General features: G+C 42.9%; 2 protein-coding genes across 9 annotated transcripts in view; one reads left to right on the top strand and one right to left on the bottom strand.

The window, feature by feature from the left end:
• lef1 (lymphoid enhancer-binding factor 1) overlaps window positions 1-17,806 on the top strand; it is a 48,543-nt gene extending 30,737 nt beyond the window's left edge. The window contains exons 6-11 of one of the 7 annotated variants that reach the window (XM_061717611.1): window positions 731-850; window positions 1,648-1,810; window positions 2,614-2,721; window positions 5,148-5,196; window positions 5,792-5,833; window positions 16,111-17,806. In XM_061717611.1, the coding sequence (XP_061573595.1) occupies window positions 731-850; window positions 1,648-1,810; window positions 2,614-2,721; window positions 5,148-5,196; window positions 5,792-5,826 (475 nt within the window). In that variant the 3' untranslated portion in view covers window positions 5,827-5,833; window positions 16,111-17,806. Of the gene's footprint in view, window positions 1-730; window positions 851-1,623; window positions 1,811-2,613; window positions 2,722-5,147; window positions 5,197-5,791; window positions 5,834-16,054 lie in introns of all 7 variants that reach the window. The other 6 variants (XM_061717597.1, XM_061717565.1, XM_061717604.1 and 3 more) reach the window with 6 other exon arrangements.
• A 1,319-nt stretch (window positions 17,807-19,125) lies between these two features.
• Window positions 19,126-24,631, bottom strand: hadh (hydroxyacyl-CoA dehydrogenase). 2 transcript variants are annotated; one of them, XM_061717542.1, is made up of 8 exons: window positions 24,429-24,627; window positions 22,035-22,163; window positions 21,778-21,935; window positions 20,301-20,427; window positions 19,938-20,027; window positions 19,708-19,780; window positions 19,498-19,614; window positions 19,126-19,410 (listed from the first exon to the last, which is right to left on the bottom strand). In XM_061717542.1, the coding sequence occupies exons 1-8, from the start codon at window positions 24,543-24,545 to the stop codon at window positions 19,292-19,294; spliced, it is 930 nt and encodes a 309-aa protein (XP_061573526.1). In that variant the 5' UTR covers window positions 24,546-24,627; the 3' UTR covers window positions 19,126-19,291. The 2 variants fall into 2 exon arrangements, with proteins under 2 accessions (XP_061573526.1, XP_061573514.1); XM_061717530.1 differs by having other exon boundaries at window positions 19,498-19,780; window positions 24,429-24,631.
• Window positions 24,632-26,154: the final 1,523 nt, after the last annotated feature.

The following is a 26,154-nucleotide window of genomic DNA, read 5'->3' as shown; positions in this document are numbered from 1 at the left end:
AGATGCTCTCTCATACACGGCTCATGTGACATTTTGACTCAATCGGCACATGACGCCAAAAAGCAACGTTAGTTTGCAGGCATGTTTTAAGGTCCGTTGCAAAGGGAAACTCGTGTAACTGGTGGAGCTGTCAGAGTATGGAGACTGTAGAGTGGAAGCAGGATGCAAATGTAGGAGAGGAGGCATCAGGAGTAGGTGGGAAAAGTCATTTATTTAAACAAAAGCGCTGCAATGAAAGGATACCGAAAAGAATAAACCATAAGGAAGCTAAACTCAGAACTGAAACTCAAAAAAAAAAAAAAAAACCCAGAAACTAAACATGAAGAACCCAAGGAAACAGGACGCAACAGGATGAAAAAATCAGTACGGACCAGCAGGGAGGAAGAAGGGAAAGACATGACCAGATATACTAACACCGTCTAGACACGGGTGCAAACAATCAGGGCAGATGGGGACAAGGGGAGTCAGGCTAATAACTAAAACACAAGGACACAGACTTTCAAAGGAAAACGGGGACAAAAATAAACCCCAAACCATAAGAGGAACCTTGACGCTCCCCTCATTTATTAATTGCCACAATTGGGTCCTTGTATGCAGAGTTCTTCCTTTTTTGTAATGTAATAACATAAAAGCCCTGGTTATCTTCAAAGCTTGTCGTGATTGTTCTTTCTGACTTTTCAGAAAGTCCATAAGACAAAAACTAAAACTATTTGTATAATTCCTATTGCAGGTTCTCTCACCACATGGTGCCCGGCCCCCCTGGTCCCCACGCCACCGGTATCCCCCACCCGGCAATCGTCAACCCACAGATCAAACACGAGCCTCCGCATGAAACTGACATCATGCACATGTGAGTCTCCCGAGCCCAAATGACTTCACTCAGACACACACGTCTTAAATCCCGTGCCGTCACTGCTCTTTCAGCAGTATTCCAAGATGGTGCACTTCCAAGTATTAGAGCACGCCACGACTGCAGTTGGCCACGGCTGAACAAACCTCCAGTCGGCGCCTCGTTCTTCTTCTCTTGATGTGAGCTGATAAGCAGCGAGGGCATGTGCTCCTCTGATAAGAGGTCCGTGCTTCTTCTGGCCTCGGGGGGTCGCAGCACTCTCAGCCGACAACAGATACAGGTCTGAGATTAGAGCTCGGACGAGCTGGATTCACTTCCACAGTGCATACAGTAGGAAGTGTTATGAGGGCCTTGAAGTGGCTGATATTTCCATTATTCATGGCCATCTTTTCCAAAAAAGACTGCACTACTATCAAAAAAGGCTGGTGGAAAGTAAATCAGGAGTGGGATGAGAGTGTTTTTCAGTGGGGGAGATTTGGTTTTAAGCAGTTGCCAATGTTCTGTGGACAACAAGGTTTGGTTGCCATTACTGGTTAAGTCATTTCTCTCCGCATGAAGGCCAGCGACTGTACAACTGGTCATGATTAGAGGCAGGGGCCCGTCACGTTGCAGCCCCTCTCACGCTGCCTCACCGTAGACTGAAAGCAGTCAGACCCATGCTGCTCTTCACACCATCACGTCACTGTAATTTCCGCCTTTTTTTTTTTTTTTTGCTCCATTCTTTTATGCTCATTTTCAAACCATTTTTTTTTCACCTCTATCTGCGTTGTTAGGGGTTCTTTTTTTTTGCCTAACAGGAAGCCCCAGCACGAACAGAGAAAGGAGCAGGAGCCCAAAAAGCCGCACATCAAGAAGCCGCTAAACGCCTTCATGCTCTACATGAAAGAGATGCGCGCCAACGTGGTCGCCGAGTGCACGTTGAAAGAGAGCGCCGCCATCAATCAGATCCTGGGACGAAGGGTAGGTCGTTTCTCGCTGCAGCCTCGTACACCGGACTCATTTGCCTTCCTTCTGCAGTTTAACTTCACATATTAACTTAAACCACTAAGAGATCAGCAGTTTGGGCCACGGCCCTCACCGATCCCAATTAGTTGGGGGGGGAAAAAAAGTACAAAGATTCCCCTCTGTATTAACATAGTCTTTTATGAACCAGTTGTTATGATTGTCATAATGATTGCCCATGCCAATTATTTCCCTCTCAACAGCGCAGATAGTCTGCCTATCTACGTGACATTTAATCAAATTGCTTTCAATAAAATATGCCTGGATAATGGCATGGTTGGAAATGACAAAATTTGTCCCTTCTGAGGATTGGGGGAAGACTGGAACCACAGAGCCATGTTAAAAACCTTAACGAATAGGCCTAGGCAGCCAGCCACAGCAAAGCCTAGTTTGTGGCCTACAGAGGGTAATTGCTTGCTGACACAGTCTGACTAAAAAGTGCTGCTAAATTGGAAGCAGTGTTTTGATATGAAATCAAAGTTTTTCTTCCCCTCTCTGACTCTTGCGCATGTTAATCTCTTCATCATGTTTCCCTCTTCTTCGTTTTCTTTTATCCCTGTTTTTTTTCCCTCTACCCCTAATGTTTAGATGTGGAAAAATGTTTTTTTTTTGTTTTTTTCTTCTCTTGTCACTTCACCAAAACACCAACATACTTCTTTATGCAGGAAACATGCAGTGCATGCTAGTAATTGACTGCTGTTTTTTTCTTCTTTTTTTTTGTTCTTTTTCCCTCCTAAATGTCTTTTGGTACCGAAAAACAGTGGCATGCTTTATCTCGGGAAGAGCAAGCTAAGTATTATGAGTTAGCCCGCAAGGAACGGCAGCTCCACATGCAGCTCTACCCAGGCTGGTCCGCTCGAGACAACTATGTAAGTATCAACAGAACAGACTGGCAGTGGTGCGCGCGAGTGTTTTTCCTGTGTATGTCTGCGTTGCATGACTTTCTGCATAAATGGCCCACCAAAAAAAAAAAAAAAAACATACTTCCCAGTGGTCATGCTAATGGGGTTCATTTACAGAGCCCTTGTTTCGGCCTAATGTGTAATTCATAACGTTGTTATAGTACCATCTGCACTAAAATGGATTGTAGTGTCATGGACAATGTTATTGGCACTGTGAGTGAAAATTACCTGATAATGGTTCGACCGGGCTTTGATGTTCCATATCAGCATGGAGCTCCGGATGTCAAAGTGACTGTTAGGCTGAGCATTCACAGCGGCAGCAGCTGCCTGTTTGTTAATGTGGGATGCTGAGCTAGATCTAGACAGATGCATCCCCTTTTTATTATTATTATTATTATTATTATTATTATTATTATTATTATTATTATTATTATTATTAATTATTATTAATATTTATTATTATTATTATTATTATTATTATTGTTATTATTATTCAGAGTGCATATATCACAATCTGTATTTGTGCAGACCTGTCTGTTTGTGTGTGCGTGATTGGTTGCTTTCTAAGCCTATCCCTGAGTATGTGACGTGTATGATTTTCTGAGAGAGAGAGAGCACCGGCTTTTATTAAAAGTGTGGCTCCGGCACTCACATTCACTCCACCACCAAGTGCTTTTGTGGTGTTTATCTGCCTCCCCTCGGACACCGACAGCATCCCTCCTCTTTCTGCCTCCGAGTCACCGCTGCCAAAATGCTTACGCTGAGAGGGAGATGCTGAAGAATGACTAGGGAGGTAAAATTTAGAGTTGGAAATGAACCACGGGAATTGTTGATTAATGGAAATAAACAGGAAATTTGCAAGAGAGGAGGTTAACCTATAATAGGGAACTTGAATGTAGTTACAAACAAAACGAACATCTTTTAGCGTAATATTTGGTTAAAACAAACATAATAAGCCACATTTTTCCTCTATTACACACAGTTAATTTCTGTAATCCTCTTCTTTAGTACTGAAGCTGTGCCGAATGTGCAACAACTAAATCCAGTTCAGTAAAAGTTTGGAGATGCTGCTGGGATTGATCTAGATTTATCTCAGGGTAGTGTTGTATTTTAGGACGTGCGATGCTATTTCTTCTGCATTTTGCTCACTGGTTTTCTGTCAAACAACAATGAAGTTCATCATTTGTTTAAACATACTGACTGAGTGATGCTTATCAATTTTAAATCAATTTACCCTTTCTGGAATATTCTGAACCCACTGCATTCACATTTATGTAGCCTCTTCTTTTTCCCTAATCTATACCGACCAAACAGTGCCATGTTCACGATTTGATTCCGATTCTGACTATTTTCCAAAGTTCCTATCTTATTATTTGAGGCCGGGAGTTTTCTGCCCCTTCAGAACCCAAAATGCAACATGGTTAACAACTCATAACGTCAAGCAGCGATTGGTCCAACATCACCTCATTTCTAGCTTTTAAAGTGCGTTTGATGGTTATTGGGCAAATGTAGTGCAAGAGTGTATTTCTTCACTTTTTCTTGCCAGAATGATAGAAATATGACTCATTCAGGTAATTATGTAGGTTTTTATCCGTGTGAGAGCTGTTCTTTGACTGCTCCCTCCATAAAAACCATCAGCTGTATGCAGGGAGCGCGTCGTGCCTAGAACACTCAAAACAGGCGACACACTGGCATGGCGGCTGTGCAGCTTTCGCAGTTTTGCTTTGTATCACCTCTGTCATCCTTTCTCTCACCCACACTCACTAGGTCTCTCCTCTTCCCCATCTGCCGCCGCAGTAGAAGGCAGATTAGTTCATGAATAAGTGGATTAGCAGACTTTGCAGCAGGAAACCAAAGTGCTGCTCATATTTGACTAGAACGACTCAGTGCTGCTATCTATACCTATAGTCTCCCCCCTGGGGATTTAGCGTAAGCTATAAATCCTCACACACTTCCCACCACCTCACTGGAAGAAGAGTGGCGCTCATCCTAGCCGCTGAGCTGACTAGTATAGTGAACATTTTTAATTGCACCTCACATCAATATTAGTCATTTTAGGGATTTTGGAGGTAAATATTGAGTAACCAATATTGGAAAAAAAAAAAAACATCTTTTGCTCAGCTGGAAAGGGAACTCACTGAAAATGATTAGTCTTCATGGTTTAAAATCGGCTCAGAGCAGCCGAAGCTCACCTGTATCAGACCTGACTTGCGCTTGACTGGTCAGTCCCTCTCAGTGTTGCGTTTTAGCGGTGGAGTCTGGAGTCTGGGGGATGCTAGTTGGATGTCCAGCAGGGGATGAGTGAACATGGCAGTCAGCAGCAGGATATCAGAGTGGTCTAGTGAGCGTGAGTGCTGGAGCCACACTTTATGCGTTCCTTGTATATTTTTTAGGGAAAGAAGAAGAAGCGGAAGAGGGAGAAGATGCAGGAATCGGCCGCAGGTAAGCAGCAGTCCCTGCACTGTTTTATCTTCAGGGTTTTTTCTCTTCTCCTCCTCCTCCTTGCATCTTGTAGTTGAGTGTACACACCAGCATCTACAGTATAACTAATGCATGCCTTGAAAAGCTGTAAAACAAGCCACCACTCATTAAAGAGGTTCAAACTGACTAAAAGTAGAGCAATCACAGTAATGTCGCCTGCCATCAGCACTCTGACTTAACTCTCTTTTGTGTACCGAACATCTCTTCATCCATTTGTCCTTCTCCCACATCCCATCCCTGCTTTGACACCGTTACACCTACTTTGGGATTAGTCTGTCCATTCTTACGACTACTTACAGATTCTGGGCTTTGCACCGTTTTGTTTGCCTGCTGCACAATAGTATGTCTTTTTTTTTTTTTTTTGCTGACCTTGTTTAGCTGTGCTTTTGAGGCTCCTCTTAGCTCTGCAACTGTAATCCACTGAGAATTACATCACAAGTAAAATGCGAAGTACTTTTTATTTTGGTCTGTACACTATGTAGGCAAGATGGATGGTTATGATACACACCGTCCAGATATCTCCCAGAGTTTTAAAAAAGGATGCAATTTTCTGCAGGTACAGGCCAGAGAATGAAAACGGCGTACATCTGAGACCATGGTAAGAAACCCCCTCTATGCCCTCCCTGTCTGGTCCACCTCAATACATGTTCTTTTCAAACTGCTAAACACTGACTTACTTGAGAGCTCTTTCTCACAGACTAATCCTAAACAGGTCCACCCTAACCTCACCATAGTCATCGTGTCAGCAGTGTTTGGGCCTGAAGACGGACTGTGCTTTGTGTGTTGGGTTTTTCTGCATGCATTTGTGCACGTGTGCATGTGTGTGTGTATTCAGTATCGGGTCAGTTAAACAGTTTTTGTGTGAACGCTGGTTGGATGAAAGATCTTATGTTGTCAGAAGTCAGAAGTTTATGACTTATTCGTCTTCCGCCATGTGTTTGGAAAATTCCCCAACAAGGAGTGTTTTTGAAAAATAAACTCTTAATAAATCAGGCAGCTCACCCAGTCTGTGTTTTCTGTACACAGACTAAATAATACATCTGAAAACAGTTTAACAGTTTTTTTTTTTTTTTTTACTGCTGGTGGAGGTGGGGATGTCAGCTCAGCCCCATATGGACTACACGTGTCGTCTTTCTCTGCGTCCTTTGTAAAGCAGAGTTGGATCCAGGAGCTTTTTGGCAAGAAGTTAATGAGATGCTATACCTTTTTTTTTTTTTTTTTTTCTTTTTAATAAGATTTCACGGTATCTGGGGTCTCAAGATGTCTGTAATACTCTCATAACAAAGGCACTACTCATCTCTCTTTTCAGCATATCGAGAAGTATTGATTCATATCAACTCCCGTCAGCCTCTTGCTCAACTGTCACCTGCTTTCTTTTTCTTTTTACGTAAGAGGAATTAGCATTTCCAGAGTGGAAAAAGCAACTCTATTTTCACTCTCAGTCTTCCTTACTCACTCTGCATCCCCTCTCTTCCTTCCATCCATCCGCTCCTCTCCTCTCCCTCCCTGTGAGTGCGGTACCATCCTGTTATTCCGCTCCTTCTTGGCAGCAGGAGAAGCCAGGCAGATGTGACAAATCTGGTCTTGCGTCAAAATCGCCCCAACCAGACAAAGGTTTTCCACTTGATCGATTCTTGACCCCGTGGCTCGCTTTTCTCTTTCTTTCTTTTCTCTATTCCCCCCCCCCCCTTTTTCCTCAACACAGCCGGTTTTCAAAACGCAGTGAGTGCAAGCGCTAAAAAGAACTTTATCTCTGATCCAATAATTAGCAGCGCCTAGCCGCAGCGGGATGGACACCCTTGCTGATTCTTAGTGACAGCCTTAAACTAATATGCATAATGCCAAGGATACTGCCACAACTCCCCAAGCCCTCAATTTATGCAGATCCCAAAGAGCTGGATTGAGGTTAGCTAGCTGTAGACGCCAAAAAACGTCTTTTTAAATGAACTCGTATGTCTGTTTTTTTTTTTTTTTCATCCATCCCAGCCTCCATCCCATCTGTCTCTCCCTTAGAGTTTTTAGTTTTTTAATATATACAAGAGAAATTTTGTTAATGAGTTGACTTCTGAGGACACTTAAGTGTGAGAAGGTTCAAATATTAGGCCCATCGGATTTTATTTCTGCGTGTTATACAGTCATAGTGAAGGAAGGAGAGAGACTTTGGTGTGGTTGGTGTCATATCGGCATCTTTCGTGGCCTCCTTTTTTTTTTTTTTTTTTCACACCTATGAGGTAAACTAGGCGTTGAGTTGCAGAACAGTGATTTATGGCTTGATCTTGGCTCCCTTTGTTATCGTTAGTGTGTCAAACAGTGAGGCCGCCACACAGCTGGCTCTCTGAGAGGTCGCCACTCCGATATTACGAGGGTTTCTGTCTCTTTCCTCGATTCTCTGCGCCCCAGCCGAGTTTCGGTCCTTACTAAACTCACTTACTCACTCCTACTCCTCCTTCATTCCTGCCTCTGCTCCCCCCCCCACCTCCTTCTTTTTTTATTTTTTTATTTAGTCTCTTTCTGTCTTGTTTCCTCTCGTGCTGTTAGCCTTTTGTCTGACTGAGCCTGCTGATTCACAGCCTTTGAGATAGTTATCTGGCCGAGACACATGCGTGCCCTCAAGGCTTTCTCCTGTTTCAGCCGCACTGCTCTTTTTTTTTCTTCTTTTTTTTTTGTAAGGTGGGGGGGGGGCAGCAGCAGCAGACGCTCTTTAACAAAGGTGGCTTTTTAAATCAGGCTAGCAAGAGCCAAGGAGCTGCAAACACTCGGCAAGAAACTGCATGAGTCATGTTGTTCAACTTTTCAAAACAATGCTGTTTTGTTTGCTGCCTCTTTTTTTCACCTTCCTGACTTTCTTGCTTGTGCAAGAGGTTGATTTTTTTTTTTTTTTTTTTAAGCACATGACTTAGAGGAACCAGGGTGTATTTTTATTTTTTGAAATGTTATAATGATTATGAAAGCCAAGGGTCATGTTTAACTGCATGTCTTGGTTCAGAAACATAAAAGAAAGCGTTGTTGGAGCATTGGTGGCCACCCCCCTCGCCTGTCTCAGCCCGTGCCCCGGCTCTGCTCCCTCTGATGTGTGCAGCCAGACGTCAGCTGTCAAAAGTCTTTGATGAGGGAAAGAGGAAGATATGAGGCAAGCGAGTGTGTTAGGAGAAAAGGAAGGGCTGGAAGAAAATCCCACATTCTCAGGAGTTCTGAGTTTACCCAGTCTCACACCACTGCCACTCATCCTTCTGTCTCCATTTCTTATTTTCAACCCCCTTTTTTCCTCCTTCTTCTTCTTCTTCTTCCTCTGTCTTTTATTCGTCGCCTCTCATCCTCTCTCTCTGTCTCTCTGACACTCGCATACAAACATCGGGGCAGCCAGCCGCACGCTTCGGCTGCAATTAGGCAAGATTCAGCGCCTGCCTCCGTTTCCCGAGTCGTTTCAATTTGGCGCTGAGCCTCCGGGCCACCGCGGCACAGCCCAGTGCCTCCACACCCTGCCTTATTAGTGACCTTAGATAATTGGGGATGGAATCCGGATCTCGACAAACTGACTGTGGGTCTCGCTCTGAGCGGCACACTGGAAATGAGTTCACCAAGAAAAAGGAAGAAAAAAAAAAAACCAGAGGGAGGATGGGGGGGTGGGTGGGTTGGCGGTTTGGGACAGGAGATGGAAATTTTGGCTTAAATCGGAGCTGTGCCTCAGCTAATATTACTGGAGGTAGGAAATGGAACGGGAGATGCTCTTCCTCTCTCCTGACCTCCACAACGCTCGCTCTGCTTTGCATATCTCACAAGCTTATTTGACGCTTTTTGAGAGAGAAAAAGGGGGTAGGAGGACAAGACTCTCTTAAAGATCCGTGTTTGTGTAGGAGGACACGTAGCAGTGGTGCTCCACTTGTTTAGACTGGAGCGTGAAATTTGTTTTGATTGAGTCACGGCCCTATTGTGTTGTGGTTTGGCCAGCTGCAGTAACAGTATGAGGGTCCAGTCTCGTGGCTATTTGTGATGTCTTCTCTACTTCCTGCCTTTCACTCGCTCCCTAAGCCCCCGTACCTGACCCACCTAACCCTAACCCAGGGGGGGAAAGTAACAAATTACATTTACTCACGTTACTGTAATTGAGTACTTTTTATGAGTAATTTGTAATTTTCTAAGTAGTTTTTGAAATATGTAATTTTTACTTTTACTCGAGTACATTTTGACCCAAGTATTTTACTTCGCTACATTTGAACCCCCTCACGTTACTGAGTACAACATTTATGGTGAAAATCTTGTGGGCATTTTATTTTTGGTTTATTGTGAATAGCAGGATCCTGCGGGCATTGGGCACTTTATTTTGTGTTTGAATACTTCGATTCTGGTTTTAGTGTTGTCGGTTGGACAATATGACTGAAAATAGTTTGCACTTTACAGTACAGGTTGTGACTGTCCTTTTTGTCCTGTTCTGCGGAAGTAAAAGTTCTGTTCTGTTTTAGGACTAGGTGAAACAATCCCTGAAATGAACGGGATTGTTTCACCTAGTCCTAAAACAGATGATGTTACTGAGCTCAGCTGAGCTTTTACAAGTGTGGATGTTAAATTAATACTTTAATACGCCTCGTAGTTGATTAAAACAACTTGTGCTGGATTTGATTCGTGACTCATCCTTTTTTTGCATTAAATAACTGAAAGTAACTTTTACTCAAATTACATTTTAAATGAAGTACTTTTGTACTTTTACTCGAGTACATTTTTAGATGAGTACTTTTACTCTTTGAGTAGGATTTAGGCAAAGTAAAGATACTTTTACTCAATTACAATTTTTTAATACTTTTTCCACCTCTGCCCTAACCCCACCTTGTCCTCGAAGCGCTGCAGTATTTCTGAGGATTTGTGACCTTTTTTATCCAGCGCTCCCCTCGTGAGAGTCCCGTCTCCAGGTATGATGGTGCAGGCCGATGGGCTGAAGGAAGGAATGTTTTGTTCTTTTTTTTTTTCTCCCCCCGGTCGGAGCATTGTTGCGAGAGGCCAAACTCGAGCCCCGGCTCTTGTTTCCCCTTCGTTCCTCTCCCTCTTTAACTTCCCCACTTTTCCTCGCCGCTCCCGCTCCTGCCCCTCTCCTCCAGTCTCGATGCCAAATGCGAGTGGCAGCGGGGGCCTTTTGAAGCGAGACCACAGCAGAGGGAATGGTCTCTTTGAATGTGCCGCACCTCCTCCCTCCTGACATCCTCCAGCCTGCAGTGGCTCAGACGGAGCTGTGCGGGGGCACGGGGCCAGACTTCAGCTGCCCGGGCGCCCCCCCTCAGCGCCGCCGCCGCCTCAGATGTGGGTGACGGCTCCCACTCGCTCCCCCCTCCTCCCACACTCTCCTGTGCTCCCCCCTGTCTCACCCACACATGCCTGAGGTTTGGGGTTTTGGTGACTACCCAGCCCCATTCCCCTTTTTCACCACAACCCAACCCCACCCTTCCTAACTCCCTAGTTTTTTAACTTAGGAACTGTCCTTCCTCAGCGTTCTCTCATAGTTTCAGCCCCTCCTGACTCATTTGTGATGTTCTGATTAGCCCCCTGCAGAAAATACACTCCCTCCCTCCACAATCTGTCTTTTGATTGGAGCTTTAAAACTTTTTTTCTTGGTGGAACTTTTGAAAATGAGCGTATCCATTTTATTTCCCCCTTTTGGTCTTAAAGGGCATCGCGACTGAAAGCTTTATCGGAGTCAGCCGTTAATGGGTCCGGCCCCGCCCCTCCCGTTCACGGCCATATCCAGCTGTTTGTAAATAGAATATAAATCAGAACAATACAAATGGTAATGGGGCAGAGGCAGAGCCTCACGCAGTGACTCATGCAGCAGCGTCCAGGAGCCACTAATCAAAACAGACTAATTGGTTGCAGAACTTTAAAAAAAAAACAAAACCCCACGTTGGATCAACAAGTTGGGTTTTTTTTCAGTCATTCACGGACCTTCCTAGTTCACTGCACGCCACCCTGTACGTCTTTTTCTTGATCCTAGTGGAGTTGTGTCCGTCGGTGCTGCCTCCTGGAAATCTGGATCAAATCCAGAGGAACCAGGATCATTCTTTGCAAAGAGGAAAAGGATTCCAGTGACTGGACCGCAGACTGGTCGGGGATGCACTCCTACCTCACGTCTGCAGAGAGCTGGGTCGGGCTCCCGGTGATCCCCGTGACCTTAAATAGGAGTGAGGGGCTGTAGATGATGGATGGATGGTCAGGTTAGACACCAGAGCCAGTTGTACAGTCAAGAATGAGGACGAGTTCAAGTTGAAATAAGGGGCTATGGTTGACACCTTCATCCTTTTATTGCATTAGGAATAGGAATGGGCGATATTTTACCGTTCACGATAAACCGTCCAAAAAATTCCTCACGATAAGAAATTGTCATCTCGCGGTAAAAACGATAAATTCCCTTTGATAAAGTTTTTGTGTAAAAATGATTTATGGTTCTGCGTTAAATCCGCAATGGGAAGGAAGGAAGGAAGGAAGGAAGGAAGGAAGGAAGGAAGGGAGGAAGGGAGGAAGAAAAGGGGAGAAGGAAGGAAGGAAGGGAGAAAAGGGGAGAAGGGAGAAAAGAAGGAAGGAAGGAAGGAAGGAAGAAAAGGGGAGAAGGAAGGAAGGAAGGGGGAGAAGGGAGAAAGGAAGGAAGGAAGGAAGGAAGGAAGGAAGGAAGGAAGGAAGGAAGGAAAAGGGGAGAAGGGAGGAAAGGAGGAAGGAAGGAAGGAAGGAAGGAAGGAAGGAAGGAAGGAAGGAAGGAAGGAAGGAAGGAAGGAAGGAAGGAAGGAAGGAAGGAAGGAAGGAAGGAAGGAAGGAAGGAAGGAAGGAAGGAAGGAAGGAAGAAAAGGGGAGAAGGGAGGAAAGGAGGAAGGAAGGAAGGAAATGAGCCAGAAAGAAAGAAAGAAAGAAAGAAAGAAAGAAAGAAAGAAAGAAAGAAAGAAAGAAAGAAAGAAAGAAAGAAAGAAAGAAAGAAAGAAAGAAAGAAAGAAAGAAAGAAAGAAAGAAAGAAAGAAAGAAAGAAAGAAAGAAAGAAAGAAAGAAAGAAAGAAAGAAAGAAAGAAAGAAAGAAAGAAAGAAAGAAAGAAAGAAAGAAAGAAAGAAAGAAAGAAAGAAAGAAAGAAAGAAAGAAAGAATAAATTCCCGTTGATGAGGATTTGTGTAACAAACATGGCGGATCTGAGAGCGAGATAGATTTATAGTTACAAAGGTGGAGTTGAATTGGTATTTTTTAATCGTTATCGGGATAAATTCCGGAAATTATCGTGATACATGTTTTAGTCCATACCGCCCATCCCTAATTAGGAAACAGACAGGTATTTCAGCCTGCACTTGTAGTTGCGAAGTCTGAAGGACAGACTTTGCAAAAAGGTCTAGTGAATTTTCAGGTTTCTGCACCGTCAGGCTGCTGGCTTGTTTACGACTGGTTGCTATGCAACCGCACTTGTAGCTAACTGCTTCGTCGTTTCCAGATATCATCAACTTTTTACAGCGTTAACTGCTAAAGGAACTGTAAAACTTAAGATCCAGGTCTCAAGTGAGCTTTTACATGAGTCCCTCGCTCTCTGCGCCCCTTCTTCCAATACCTCCCTTCATCTTTCCACCGCGGTGAAGTCGGCATCTCGGCCTGGGCTTCGCACACCTCTCTCTCTCTCTACTTGGCTTATTTTTAGAGTAATTTGTTGGCAGTGTTTTCCTTTTTAATGGCACACACAAAAAAGAGAGAGAGAGAGGGCATACAGTTGGGGAGTGAGGGGAACCGAGGAGGTGGACGGGTTGCCGGGGGATGAAGGAAAGAGGGCTGGAAGGCGTGCGGGGGCCCCAGCTGCGGGTGCTTTGATTTGGCCTGGGAGGTGAAAGCAGCGATTGAGATGCGAGGCGCTGCCAGTTATCTTAACCTCCCACTCTTCAAAAGCTGGGTGAGAGCTTGTTCGACTCCCCTTCTCCCTCCCACCATCGCGTACGTAGAGGCAAAGGAATTGGGGGAGAGAAAAGAGAGCAGGGGAGACTAAACCTTCCCTCGCCCTCTGGACAGAGGAGTGTTTCATTTCCTGCAAAAAAAAAAAAAAAAAAAAGTATCCAGCCAGCATTCCTGAGCGCTAATGTAGAAGCAGGCAGAGCAGAGGAGGGGATGGAGAGAGGTGAGGTGGGGGCGCAAGGGGTCAAGTTGCTTCTGAATCCCCGTGTTTGTGTCGGCTGGACCTTGTGAAGCGCTGGCCTCCTGCCCTGCACAACCCAGCACCACGCAAGCACACAGCCCCGCTGTTACTGCAACCCCCCCCTTCTTCTTTTTTTTTCTTTCCTCCTCTTTTTTTTAAACTTGTGCACACAAACACACTCATACTCACACTCAGACTCACCCGCAGCCCCTCAGGACTCTTCCCCAGGCAGGAAGGTCGGTGCTTTTCATGTCTGAGGTGGGGGGGGAAGGAAAAATGCTCCCCAGGAAACTGGGTGCAGGGGCCGGGCGTGCGGGCCTGCTTTCAGATCCTGGCATGAAAAGAGGGAGGGCGGCAGAGGTACATAAAAGCAACACGGCCTCTCTCTCTCTCTCTCTCTTTTTTTTTTCTTTTTTTTTCCCTCCAAGCGCATTGCTCCTTTCAGTTTGTGCTCCATGCAGCTCGGAGGTCAGCGGTCCTTCGGAAAAGGTGGCCCCCGTCCCGTTCCCTTTTACCCACATGTGGTAAAGCAGTCTGCTGGGTGATGTGTTAAGACATTCAAGCGTTAAGATGCAGTCTAGCAGCGGGGCCCGACTGACTTCTCTCCCACAAAAACACACTCGGCTTTGCCACGAGGGAGAAGCAAACTAATATCGTCTTTTTCTTTTTTTTTTTTTTTTTTTTTCTGCCGTCCTCACAAAACATCCAGCTTTTTAGTCGCGGGAGGCATCCAGCCACCTCTGTCTCTGCCTCTTTGATCACAGATTCTATTTGATGCTGCTTGGGTTTAAAATAACTCTCCTTGGCTTGTCAATAACTGTAGCTAACTCTGTTATCTTAGTTCAAGCCCATGTCATGGGAGGGAAAGAACACTTGCAGTTCGACAAACAGTTTCCCTTATGAAAAAACAGGGAGTTTCATTGAAGTGGATTCGGAGAGAACTTTTTCGCCGTCGTCGTCAGTGTGAACCTAAACTGCATCACCTCCGATAATGACCTACATACCTTTTTATGAGCCCTGTTAGTTTGAACGTGCTGGGTCGGCGTGGGGATCCTCCTGAGCCGAGACGGCCTCCACGAGTGGGCGAGCTGCCGGTTTTTGATATATTTCACATTTACCTGAACAGTTTGGATATACCATATTTTTACCAGTCCCATCAAGTTCTGCCATCATCTCAATCAGTTCAATCTATTAGAGCAGTGTCTCCCAACCTGGGGTCCGGGCCCCCCCCTGGGGGGGCGCCAGAGATCTCTGGGGGGGCCCGAAACTTTGTCTGCTTTGAAATTATGCAGTTGTAAAAATTATATTTGCGAATGAGTCATTCATAAGACATTGTTAGGAATCATTTATGAATGTCTTGAATATTTTTTGTGTTTTTTATACACTGGTGACAAACACAGGAAATTATTTCATTACTTATTATTATATCATTACTCAACATTTAATCTTCTCCAACAGGTTGTTAAAGGATAAATGTTAAACAATTTTGTTCTCATATTAAAAGAGACTTTTCAGAAATATTTTTATGTCCTTTTATGTCCTTTTGTGCGCATTTTATACATTGGTGACACAAAAGGAAGGTGAGAAAAACAAAGCCATATGTATACAGGGTAAACCAAAGAGAAATGTATCAAAAAAACATAATTAATTTTCATTTTTTTCAATTAAAGACTCTTTTGGTGCTAGTACGTACGGGTCCGGGGGCCCGGCTGGTCTTAGACACAAGTAGGGGGGGGAACAAGGAAAAAAGGTTGGGAACCACTGTATTAGAAGATGCAACGTACCAGTCACAGAGATAGAAATATCTTAATAAATGGTCTTTGTTACTAAAACCTCATCTTTCTTTTAATACATCAATGAGAAGTTGAAAATTATAAACTGGTCATGGCACTTTTTGGTCATTTTGATCCAAAAAAGTGGTTACGTTTCATAATGGATGGTTCAAAGCGTCTCGTTTCTAACTGGGTTATTGTCATTTGTGCACCTCTGTGCCTTTACTGCTTTCTGTTGGCAGTACGAGCAGTCTGTATGACCTGTCACCTCTGAATCCAGCTCTGAAGGGCATCAGAGAAGTCTAACAAGTGTGGGCCAAGTAAAGCATCTATTGGCATCTTTGTGAAGTAGGACTTTCTTGTCTGCCTCCTACATTACCTTTTTTTTTTTTTTTTTTTAAACGTGCATTTATGGCAAAGAAGTTTCCTTTTCTTGTTGCCCCGTCGCCCACCTGCAGCGCTAGCTTAAATGCCAGCCAGGAGCTGCACATTTTGTGTGTGCGAGAGTGAGAGGAGGAAAGAGCAAAGAAGGGAGCTGCGCTGCCAGCTGGGTCACGGCAACCCCCATGTCGGACCACATCAAAGCCCGGCCGGCCCACATCCTGTTGCTGGCCTTTAACCCCTCCGGAGTTCAGTGTGTGGCTCCACACTGCTGCAAAGGCTTTCATTCAATCAGCTGTAACACAAGAGGGGGCGGGGGGGGGACGACGGAGGGAAAAAAAAGAACAAATGATTGATTTGTGTAGATGTTAATCTTCTTTTCCTGGAGCAGAGAAGCATGCCTGCATGGTGAGACACCTCACACTCACCCTGCGTCATCTCCATGTTTCTGTCTGCTCTCAGTTTCGGTGTATGTGAGCCGGTTTTTTTTGTTTTTTTTTTCTTAAATGCGGCGGTTTCCCCATTTGTGTACAGATGCAGTCGGCGCGATTGACTGAACCTTCTCTTCTTCTGTTTGCCCGCCCCTCCAGGAGCAAAACGGAACGGTTTCTCCACATGCAAAGCAAAGGCAGCAGCTACGGGCCCTCTGCTCGAGATGGAGGCCTGTTAGATTCCATGAAGACCCTCAAAACCTCCAAACTGAAACCTCCAGTTCTCAGAGGACCCTCCCCCACACCTCCCATCTCCCCCCTCACATCCCTTCCACACAAACCGCCACCTGAAAACGCCACCGTTTTGACTCCACCCCTCTCCCCTGAAGGCGCCTGCTGTAGAGACACTGAACTGAACAAGACAATCATGATTAGTAGGAGCACCGTCACGCAACCACGCCCCGTCACCCCCCAGAAAGCATCACTTCAACTGTGTTCTGTCAGTTTCCTTTTTAAATATCAGCTTTACTGCAATCCAAGGCACTGCACTGAGAAACAGCAGCAATTGTGATGTGTGCACAAACTTTCTCCCATGCACCGCCCAACGCCTGTCACTAAGTTATTATAAGTTATTTGTCACCTGTTTTTTTTTTTTTTTCTTTTTTGTATAGTTCATTAGGCTGACATTCACTCCCTGAACCCCCCCGTCCCAACCTTCTCTATCTCTCACTGGATTTTTGAGACCATTCGGGGTTTCACCCCACAGACCAAACACCTCCTTTTCTTTTTTTGCTTATTTAGACTGCACTAAGGAAGATGGAGGGATCTCATCTCGTCTAAGACACGTCCTCAAGACGCCATTTTTAATTTGTTTCTGACCAAGTTGGTGCAAAAAAAGCATCAACATTTTCATTCGTTTTTTTTTTTTTGACTGAATTTTATCTGAATGCTTTTTTTTTCTCTGGATCTTGAACTCTCATTTCAATTTCTTGGTGTATATTTTCGTGATTTTTTTTTTTTCTTCCTTTTTTTATATATATATATAGTGGTATATATGAAAATAAGCTTTGGACACAGGAAAGCCATTTTCTTGTTGAAATGTCTTGCAGAAAAATTGAAACTTAAGGCTTCTTTTGATAACTATTTGTAACAAATAGTGACCTCGCGTCTTGCTCAGATGTAAAATAATTCTCAGTATGTGTACTTTTTAAAACTGTCAGGATATGTCAATTTTCTTGGTATTTTTGCAGGCTACATTAGGACAAAGGCGAGAGAGTGACAGCTCAGAGGCCTCTATTTTATTGTTCTAAAACATGACAAATGAAGCAGATATATATATTTACCCCAGCACTTGACAGTTCTTTTTGTTTTTTCCTTTTATTCCAATGGACCTTTTGTCTTTTCTCTCTGGTAGCCAATAGTGTGGTCTCTAGCCATGTTGTTTATTCCATGCAAACATCTCTGTAACATTTTTTATTTTTAATGCTCTATTTTAGTATTACTTGATGAATTCCTTTTTTTTTTTTTTTTTTTTTTTTAATTATTATAATATTTTGGGTCACTGTCATCTCGGTTTAGCGTTTTGGCTTTCCAGGTGGTCATATTTGAATTGTTTGAACATGTTTTGTTTTTTTAAAGAAAAATAAAAAGGCACCATTGGCTCGTTGGGTGGCTTGTGTGGTAGAAAGACCAGAGCTAGATGTGCCAGATGTGAACGGTCTGCGTGTCATCCTTGGAGATTACAGTTAAACATCTGTGGCGTAACGCGGGTAAAACGATATCTTTGTGCAAACTTTGGGGGGGAAAAAAATCTTATAGATGTTGGTGATCAATTATAACCCAAAAGTATGTAGCGCTTAAAGTATTATTTCAGTGGTATTAAAAGCAAATTCAGAGCTCTAAGATGGTTTCCTCTTGTCCAAAACTTAAAACTCTTAAAAGATTACACTTTTGAAATGGATGACATGGTGATCACAACCAGAATCAAAGTTAAAACTATTTATAGGCCGATGTGAATCATGCTCCAGGCTACTACTCCAGTTTTGACCTGTAGCTGGTAGAACAGCGCCACCTCGTGGTGTTGTGGGGTTAACGGGCACTTAGTTATTTCCCTCACGAAAGCGGTTAAAGAAAAAGTGAGCCACAGACCCCGTGTTTGCTTAAAGATGATTAGTTGATGGGTTGGTTAGTGCTGCTTTCCTCTCTGATGTATTATTATTTTGATCTTCGTAAACAACTTATGAAGGACTCTTAGGACTGCTTTTATGTCCGTTTTCATCAAAAGGGGATACGGTGCATTCATTTTAGCAGACAGTTTAATCCAAAGCAACCGATGAGTGAGGAACACACTCGGAGATGAGTTTCCCTGTGAACAACTGGACATGCAGAGCGTTGAAGGGGCCGAACCAGCTTCCTTCCAACTGCAGGTCGATCCTCAGCTAGAGTTGCCTGGAGCGTTTAAACGTGGACATCCACACTGTATGTTTGGAAGTCTTTAGGTCTGATCTGGAACTAAAACTTGGTCAATGTGAAAACCTCCAATGCATCCACACAGCAATGAAATCGTACACGTGTCCACTAACATAACTTCTGTAAATAAATCAGGCAGAACTGGAAGGAGCTGACATGATCGACGGTGGTGCCAGAGTCAAGAGTAGGATCCGTTTTTGTGGAAAAGGGGGGGAAAAAAAACAGGTCAAAATGATTTTTGGAGGCATTTAAAAGGAAATCCTTTCCCTACTTTCATCCTTTTGAATGATTAATAGAAAAGTGTTTTTTTTCTCTCCATTTCCAGACAATTGAGGTTGTGATGAACTGAAACAAGCAAATACAGAAGCTTGATTAAGTTTTTTCTTTTCCAACTTTGAATAACTGAATGACTAAGTTGTGAACAAATTAAACACTTCAGCAAAGAACCAACATTCAGTAACAGTAGCATTTATTTGCTCCGTCTGGAGATGGAAACTAGGCCAACCTGCTGTCAGGACCAAACGCCATTAAAAAAAGCATCAATCTTAGTCATGATTCAACGTAATTTTTAAATCGGCAAACGCAAACTGTTAAATGGTCACTTGGTTCATAGAGTTCCCGCTCAAGTCGTGCTTCGTGCAGAACAACTGCTTCAGATCTCTGCACCATTTCGTGAGTACTTTTCACCAACAGTGAGCAAAAACACAGTTTTTGAAAAGTCTGTTTAATCAGATTTCACTTCAAAATGTACATAAAAATCAGACAACGCGAGGAGTTATCGGAGGCACTTTTCTGTTTCAGATTTTTGAAACAGTGAGACTTGGAGAGATGCACTTCAGTTTCTCAGTCACGGCTAAACGCAATCATTGAATCACTTGTACTTGTAGAAGCCCTCTCCGTTCTTTTTGCCAAATTTACCCTCCGCAACCAGCTTGTTTAGCATCTCGCTTGGGGCAAAGAGTGGGTTTCCAGGGTCCAACGCACACCAGCCTGAAGATGCAGAGACGGAGAACATGTCCGTGATTCATCTTAGTTTTGATTCCAGTTGCACGGCCGGCGCGTGCCGTTTTTACTCACCGTCTATAATGAACTTTATTGTGTCCAGTCCTACGTAGTCGCAGAGCTCAAAGGGCCCCATCGGATAACCGGCTCCGAGTTTCATGGCGATATCGATGTCTTCTTTGGATCCGTGGCCTTTGAGAAGAAAACACAAGGACAGACCGGAACCCATGTAAATTATAATGAAACACAGCAAGACGGCTGTTAAAATGAAAGATGGAAAAACACCTTTCTCGTGCAACCGGAGGGCCTCCAACATGTAAGGAACTAGAAGACGGTTTACGATGAATCCAGGCGTATCCTGAAAAGAGACACGTTTGATACTGTTAGCATAATCGCGCTCATGTAGTTGCTTTCATGTATAAGCATCAGGACTCGTTTAGAATCATGTCGTTCTGCCAGCTCTAAGCAAGGCTCTTAGCCCTGACTCTCACCAGAAAATAAATGTGAAATCTTACCTTGCAGGACACTGGTGTTTTCCCAAGTGCTTTAGTGAAGTTAAGGAGGGAGTCAAAAGTGTCTTGGCTGGTCGCTGAGGTTCCAATGACCTGCGGAGGATTGAAATCGGTAGACACTTATACCGACTCAGTTCAAACCAACCAGACCTGAATCATTGTATTTGTGCTCTGAACTGTCAGACAAGGTAATTATATTCATGACTGGCTGGGTTACTTATTAAACTCATTGGTAAACGATACATTTTTACCTCCTCAACTGATCTAGACTGGCACAAGTGGTTATATAGGAAAAAACGTATTATGCAATGCATCTCATATCTTACCACATTAAAAACATGTATCTACTAGTTAAACAAGAATTACCTCTACAAGCTTCATCATCGGGACGGGGTTGAAGAAGTGAAGGCCTCCAAATCTGTCCAGCCTGCTGGTGGAGCTGGCGATGTCTGTGATGGGCAGGGAGGACGTGTTGCTGGCGAAGATGGTGTGCCTACAACAGAGAGCACAGAACAGCCATCAACAACCCTGTAACTAATAATAAAACAAACGTTTGGTCTCATTTCATTCGGAGCACAACTGGGACAAATGATGGTACCACCACCACCTTGTTTCACAGAAGGAATACGGATCTTAAGCTTTCCCATAACAATATTTTCTCAAACAAACCATAAATTATTTTTCAGAGGGCAATGTCTTGCTTCTTGCACACCGTTTACTTGTTAAAAAGTTCCTCTGGTTTCTGTTAGGTCAACTGTAAAAGGATTTTAGGAGTTGTGTCAAAGTCTGATGAGAGGTTGTCTACAGGTTTGACCAAGTTAAATACCATTTTCAGACAAAATTTAAGACCAAAAAGACTGTCACACACTTTGAACCCAAGTTTACATTTACCCATTTTTGCTTGCCTCGTCTCGAGATTACGCCGACTAAGACATCCAGCGCGAGGTCAGGGTTGCCAGATCTGCCTGACAGGTTCCAACCCAAACGTGATTTAAAACCCACCGAAATAATGAAAAACCAGCCCAAATCATACATTCTCTATGTTAAAACCGTAAATTATTAAATGCGTAATAAATTGCAAGTCATAAGAAAATTAAGCTTCAAAACACCACTAAATAGCCAAAAGAAGTTCAGGCTCCAAACAAAGACTACAATTAAATTGAGTAGATTCAAGCAAATCAAATATCAGTGAGTTTATTGTGTAAGTTTCTACTTTTCTCTGCCATAATGGCAACTTTTTTGTTAATAATTTTTCCTAAATATTTTGTAAAAACCAGGAAAAGCAGCCCAAATTTTATCAACCCATCCAGTCCTATATTTTTCAGCCCAAAGTTAAATGAAGCCCAAATAGGCAGAAACCTGCTCAATCTGCAAACACTGACTGAGGCGTTGTCAACTGGTAAACAGATTTAGAACCTCCCAGGAGATTCTCCTCAAAACGATTATACACTTTTCCTTTTCAAAGTGTAAGTAACAAATTAAGACATTTAAAGGCCTTCTTTTAGGGAAATGGAATTTAAGACTTTTTAAGGACCCAAGGCCACCCTGGATAATGTTTAGGTCATATTGATGCACAAATTATTTTTAAAAAAAAGTCATACACTGCTGTGTTCTTTTATGCCTCAGATGATACTTCGAAAACAAAAACTGATTTGAATTCTTATTAAAAGCTACTTTGAGAATTAAAAATCCAGATAAATAAACTAGAAACAGTGTTTGATAAAAGCCCGCCTGCAGGCCGAGCACTGTAGTGCCTGATTCATATAAACCACTTGCAACAAATGAAGCGTCCACTTTTAATCTGATCTTTCCAGCAGTTCAGCAGAGCTGAGACGATGCTTACGCTGGTGCGCGCTTGTCAAGACGGCCAAAAAGATCTTGCTTGATTTTAAGGTTTTCTATGATGGCTTCCAACACGAGATCCGAGCCCTGAGCTGTAGCTTCAACGTCCGTTGAGATTGACACCTTCTGTAGGACTTTCTGGACGAATTCTTCACCTGCCTGGAGAACAATCAAAGACAACATCCTCCGTTAACATTTCAATGGAAATGTGGCACATTCCCATTCATCTGATTTGGTCCGTGCACCTACACCTCTCACCTCAGGCTTATCGGCAAACTTCTTCTTCACCACTCTTTTGAGACTTCCTTCAATCCCTTTGACTGACTTCTTCAGTATGTCTTCAGACATGTCCACCAGTGTCACTGAGTGGCCAGTTGCTGCGGCGACCTTTCAGACAGAAGTAAGTTCAAACCAACTTTGCGATGTTGTTTTTCCCTCACTGCACTGAAAGTGATTCAGATGCTATAAAAGCATGCATTCTCCCTAGAAATTACATTAAAAAAATCTATTTCAATTAGTTTCATCATGCGTTCACAATAAAGTACTGCTTACACAGTAAATTAACACATATTTGTTAAATGGTTTCTACAATGACAATTTTCAGAACATTTCTAAGAAACCCTTAGTTAGTCTTGCATTATCAACTATATAATCTGCATAATGACACAGTGGCATGCCATTATGCATTTCCCCATCATGTACTGACCATACCTGTCAAGTCTCCCGTTTTGGCCGGGAAACTACCATATTTTACCCTTGTCCTCCCGTATGAGTATTTTCCCATACATTTCCCGTTTCATGATATAATAATGTTGAAACAGCAAAGTGAATTGCCATTAACCTCGCAGAACTGCCACCTGCTGTAGCCTGGGTGGCAGTTCTCACAATGTTAGTGGCGACAACGGGAACAAACTCGGAACAACAAATCAGAGAGATGGATGGATGAAACCAGTGAAGACATTTCTGCCAGAAAAGCGAAGACTTCGTGTAAATATCTAAAAATGGGATGGATCATTTACTTTCCTAAAGAGGAGCAGGAGCCTCAGTTACCCGTTCTGAAAGATGTGTAACTGTGATTTTATTGTCTCTCACGGGGGAAGGAAAAGTAAAATAAATAAAAAATTTTAAAAAATAAGTGTGCTTTAATTCCCTTTTGTGTTTTCATTTAGGCTCTATTATAGGAATTACATACATAGTAAGTCCACAACATTTCAGTGTCAACAAAGGTAAAACTAGCAGATTCTGAGCACATAGTTGTAGTTTGTAAGTGGTTGACAGTAGATATTTTAGATTTGTTGTAAATCTGTCTTCAAATGTCAGATACTGGACCTCGGTTGGGCTGCTGGGATCCTTATTTTAAATCCCAAACTTGACAGGTATGGTACTGAGGTCACAACATACTGTAAAGGCTGATTTATGGTTCCGCGTTACACAGTGCTCGAGTTGAGGGGGGGATGAGGGGGATGGCATCCCCCCTGAAATAAAAACGGTCCAAATCATCCCCCCTGTAAAACTGCCATCCCCCCTTTCCATCCCGTATGTCATTTCATCAATGAATGTGGTATTACTGCTATTTCAACATTTAGAGTCATCACCAGAAAAATAACACCAGAAAAATAACCTATTTGACAATTTCCACCTGTTTCAAGTAGATTTGGGACAAGATTTATCTTCTCATTACAAGCAAAAAAAATCTTGTTCCACTGGCAGATTTTTTTACTTATTTTAAGTGAAAATCTACTTGAAACAGGTGAAAATTGTTGTTTTTTCCAGTGATGAGTCTTGTTTTAAGTGTAATGAGACTTGTATACTAAACATTATACTTAACTAGAAATAGGACAAATATTCTTGTTAAGATTTTGAGTTTTTGCAGTGATCCATTTTACTTATCCTGTGAAGGACAGAGGCATATTGATAAGTTCAGAAAACTGTTTTTTATTTTTGTGTTTTGATGTATTAGATGTAAGTATATTTAAATGTATGTATATTTAAAGCTTACAGAAGGCTGCATTTAACTGCTGCTATGTTATTCCTGCAGTATTTCTGCAGGTTTTTTGGTCAGTGCTATTATTTGTAATATATTATATTATTTGTAATCTGCACATATTATCTGTCCCCATATGATAAAATCCACCATCCCCCCTGATTTTTTTTTTTTTTTTACAACTCGAGTACTGGCGTTACACCAACGCAGAGCCTACGCCGTACCCTACGGCGTAGGCTCTGCGTCGATTTAACGCAGACCATAATTCAGGCTTAACTTGACAGCTGGCTGCAGCTGCATTTGCAGACTAGTCCTTGTGCAGCAGGCGCGGGTTCGAGTCCCAGCCTGGGACTCTTTCCTGTCTTACAATTTTCAGGAAAAGGGATAAGATAACCACGTGTTCTTTTTAATGTAGGTTCAACAGAGTGATTGAAGTGTTTTCACTCAACAACATCAAACTCTTTTGTGACACCAGATGACTCTGCCGACAACTAGAGTACGGCAATAACTGTTATGCAATAATGTAAAACTTAAAAAAAACAATGAGCTTAAAACTCCTCTAACTACAACCGTTTGTGGCAGCGTCTGAATAAAGTGTTGGGAACTGTGGTGGAACTGTGGTGAACCTGCAGTGACCCTCGCTCTCTGGTGCACTTTGCCTTACTTACTTGTGCGATCCCCGCTCCCATCTGTCCTCCTCCAATGATCATGACATTCTTAATGACCACATTCCTGACAGCCGAGGACGAGAAACCTCGGATGACTTGCTGAGTGAAGAAAGCCATGATCTCCGGGACCAGGACCAGCAGAACCAGCAGCAGAACCAGACCCGGAGCTGCTGAAGGACACGCCGAGAGGGGGGCTGATGACGTCACCGCGCAGGCGACCCCCCTTGCTCTCTTCTTCTTCTTCTTCTTCTTCTCTGTTTTATTATTATTATTAAGGTGCATACCGCCACCTACTGTACAAGAGTGTGTAACATCATTTCATTTAGCCTGTTTTTTAAATTCTATTTATCAGCCGAGTGTCTTTTAAGCAGAGGTGTCAAAAGTATTCACATTCATTACTCAGGTAGAAGTATAGATACTAGAGTTTCAAAATACGCCTGTAGAAGTTGAAGTATCAACTCAAGTTTTTTACTCAAGTAAAAGTATAAAAGTACTTTAAAAGTCTTTAACTACTTAAAGTATAAAAGTAAAAGTAATGTAAGGGGGAAAAAAGCCATTAAGGACAAAAGCCATTGAAAATGAATGCATCTTAGTATAATACAAATACTGTATATTAAAGAACCATATATGTTTAGTATTGAGCATTAACATGTGTTTCAGAGAGCAGAAGATATGATGACTAGTTGCCTATAAGTATTGTAATGGTGCAAAAGTCAAACTTCAGAGGCATGTTATCATTTATCCTAACCTTTATTGGAATGTACATCCAAGTTTAGTTGCAGGAATCTGAGGGCAACGGATGTGAGAACAAAACTGGACAAGAACATCTGAAACAACCACAACCAAATTCACTCTATACGGATGGCGCAATTTAACTGGATTTTTTTTTTTTAAAGGCCGAAATGAAATAGAGTAACGAGGCTGTTTTTAAAATGTAAGGAGTAAAAAGTACAGATAATTGCGTGAAAATGTAAGGAGTAAAAGTAAAAAGTCGTAGTAATTACTCCAGTGAAGTATAGATAACCAAAATGTCTACTTAAGTAAGGTAACAAAGTATTTTTACTTTGTTACTTGACACGTCTGCTTTTAAGAAATGAATGATTGCCTTTCTGGTGATTTCAACCCCCTCTCCCTCTATTCCCAGGATCCCCCTCAAATTCCACTCGCGTCCTGCCTCTCTGACTTTTTCCTGTAGCCGTTCTCTTTCTATTTCATATCTGTTGCAATACATTAGAACAGTGGTCCTCACTCCTGGTCCTCGAGCAGAGGAGGATTAAGGTAGTCATGGGCCCCTAGGCTATTTTTTCTCTGGGACCCCCCATATGCATCATGTTCTCCCAGAAAAAAATAATTTTGTGCCATGTGTAACAGTGCACATGGCAGTAGCACTCATTTACTATAACAGCCTTTAGTTGAAACAAAAATACTACAGAAAGCCATTTAAAGTACATCTGAAAGCTTAACAAGCATTAAGCTTTCTGAACCAAGACACATCTGCTGCAGCAGCACAGACCACACACACACACACACACACACACACACACACACACACACACACACACACACACACACACACACACACACACACACACACACACACACACACACACACACACCCTGTTCTATAGCATAACACATTTCATGTTTCACGTGTGTGTGTGTGTGTGTGTGTGTGTGTGTGTGTGTGTGTGTGTGTGTGTGTGTGTGTGTGTGTGTGTGTGTGTGT

The sequence above is a fragment of the Cololabis saira genome, chromosome 1, assembly GCF_033807715.1.
Source record: "Cololabis saira isolate AMF1-May2022 chromosome 1, fColSai1.1, whole genome shotgun sequence".
Lineage (NCBI taxonomy): Eukaryota > Metazoa > Chordata > Actinopteri > Beloniformes > Belonidae > Cololabis > Cololabis saira.
This window is presented reverse-complemented; position numbering and strand designations above follow the sequence as displayed.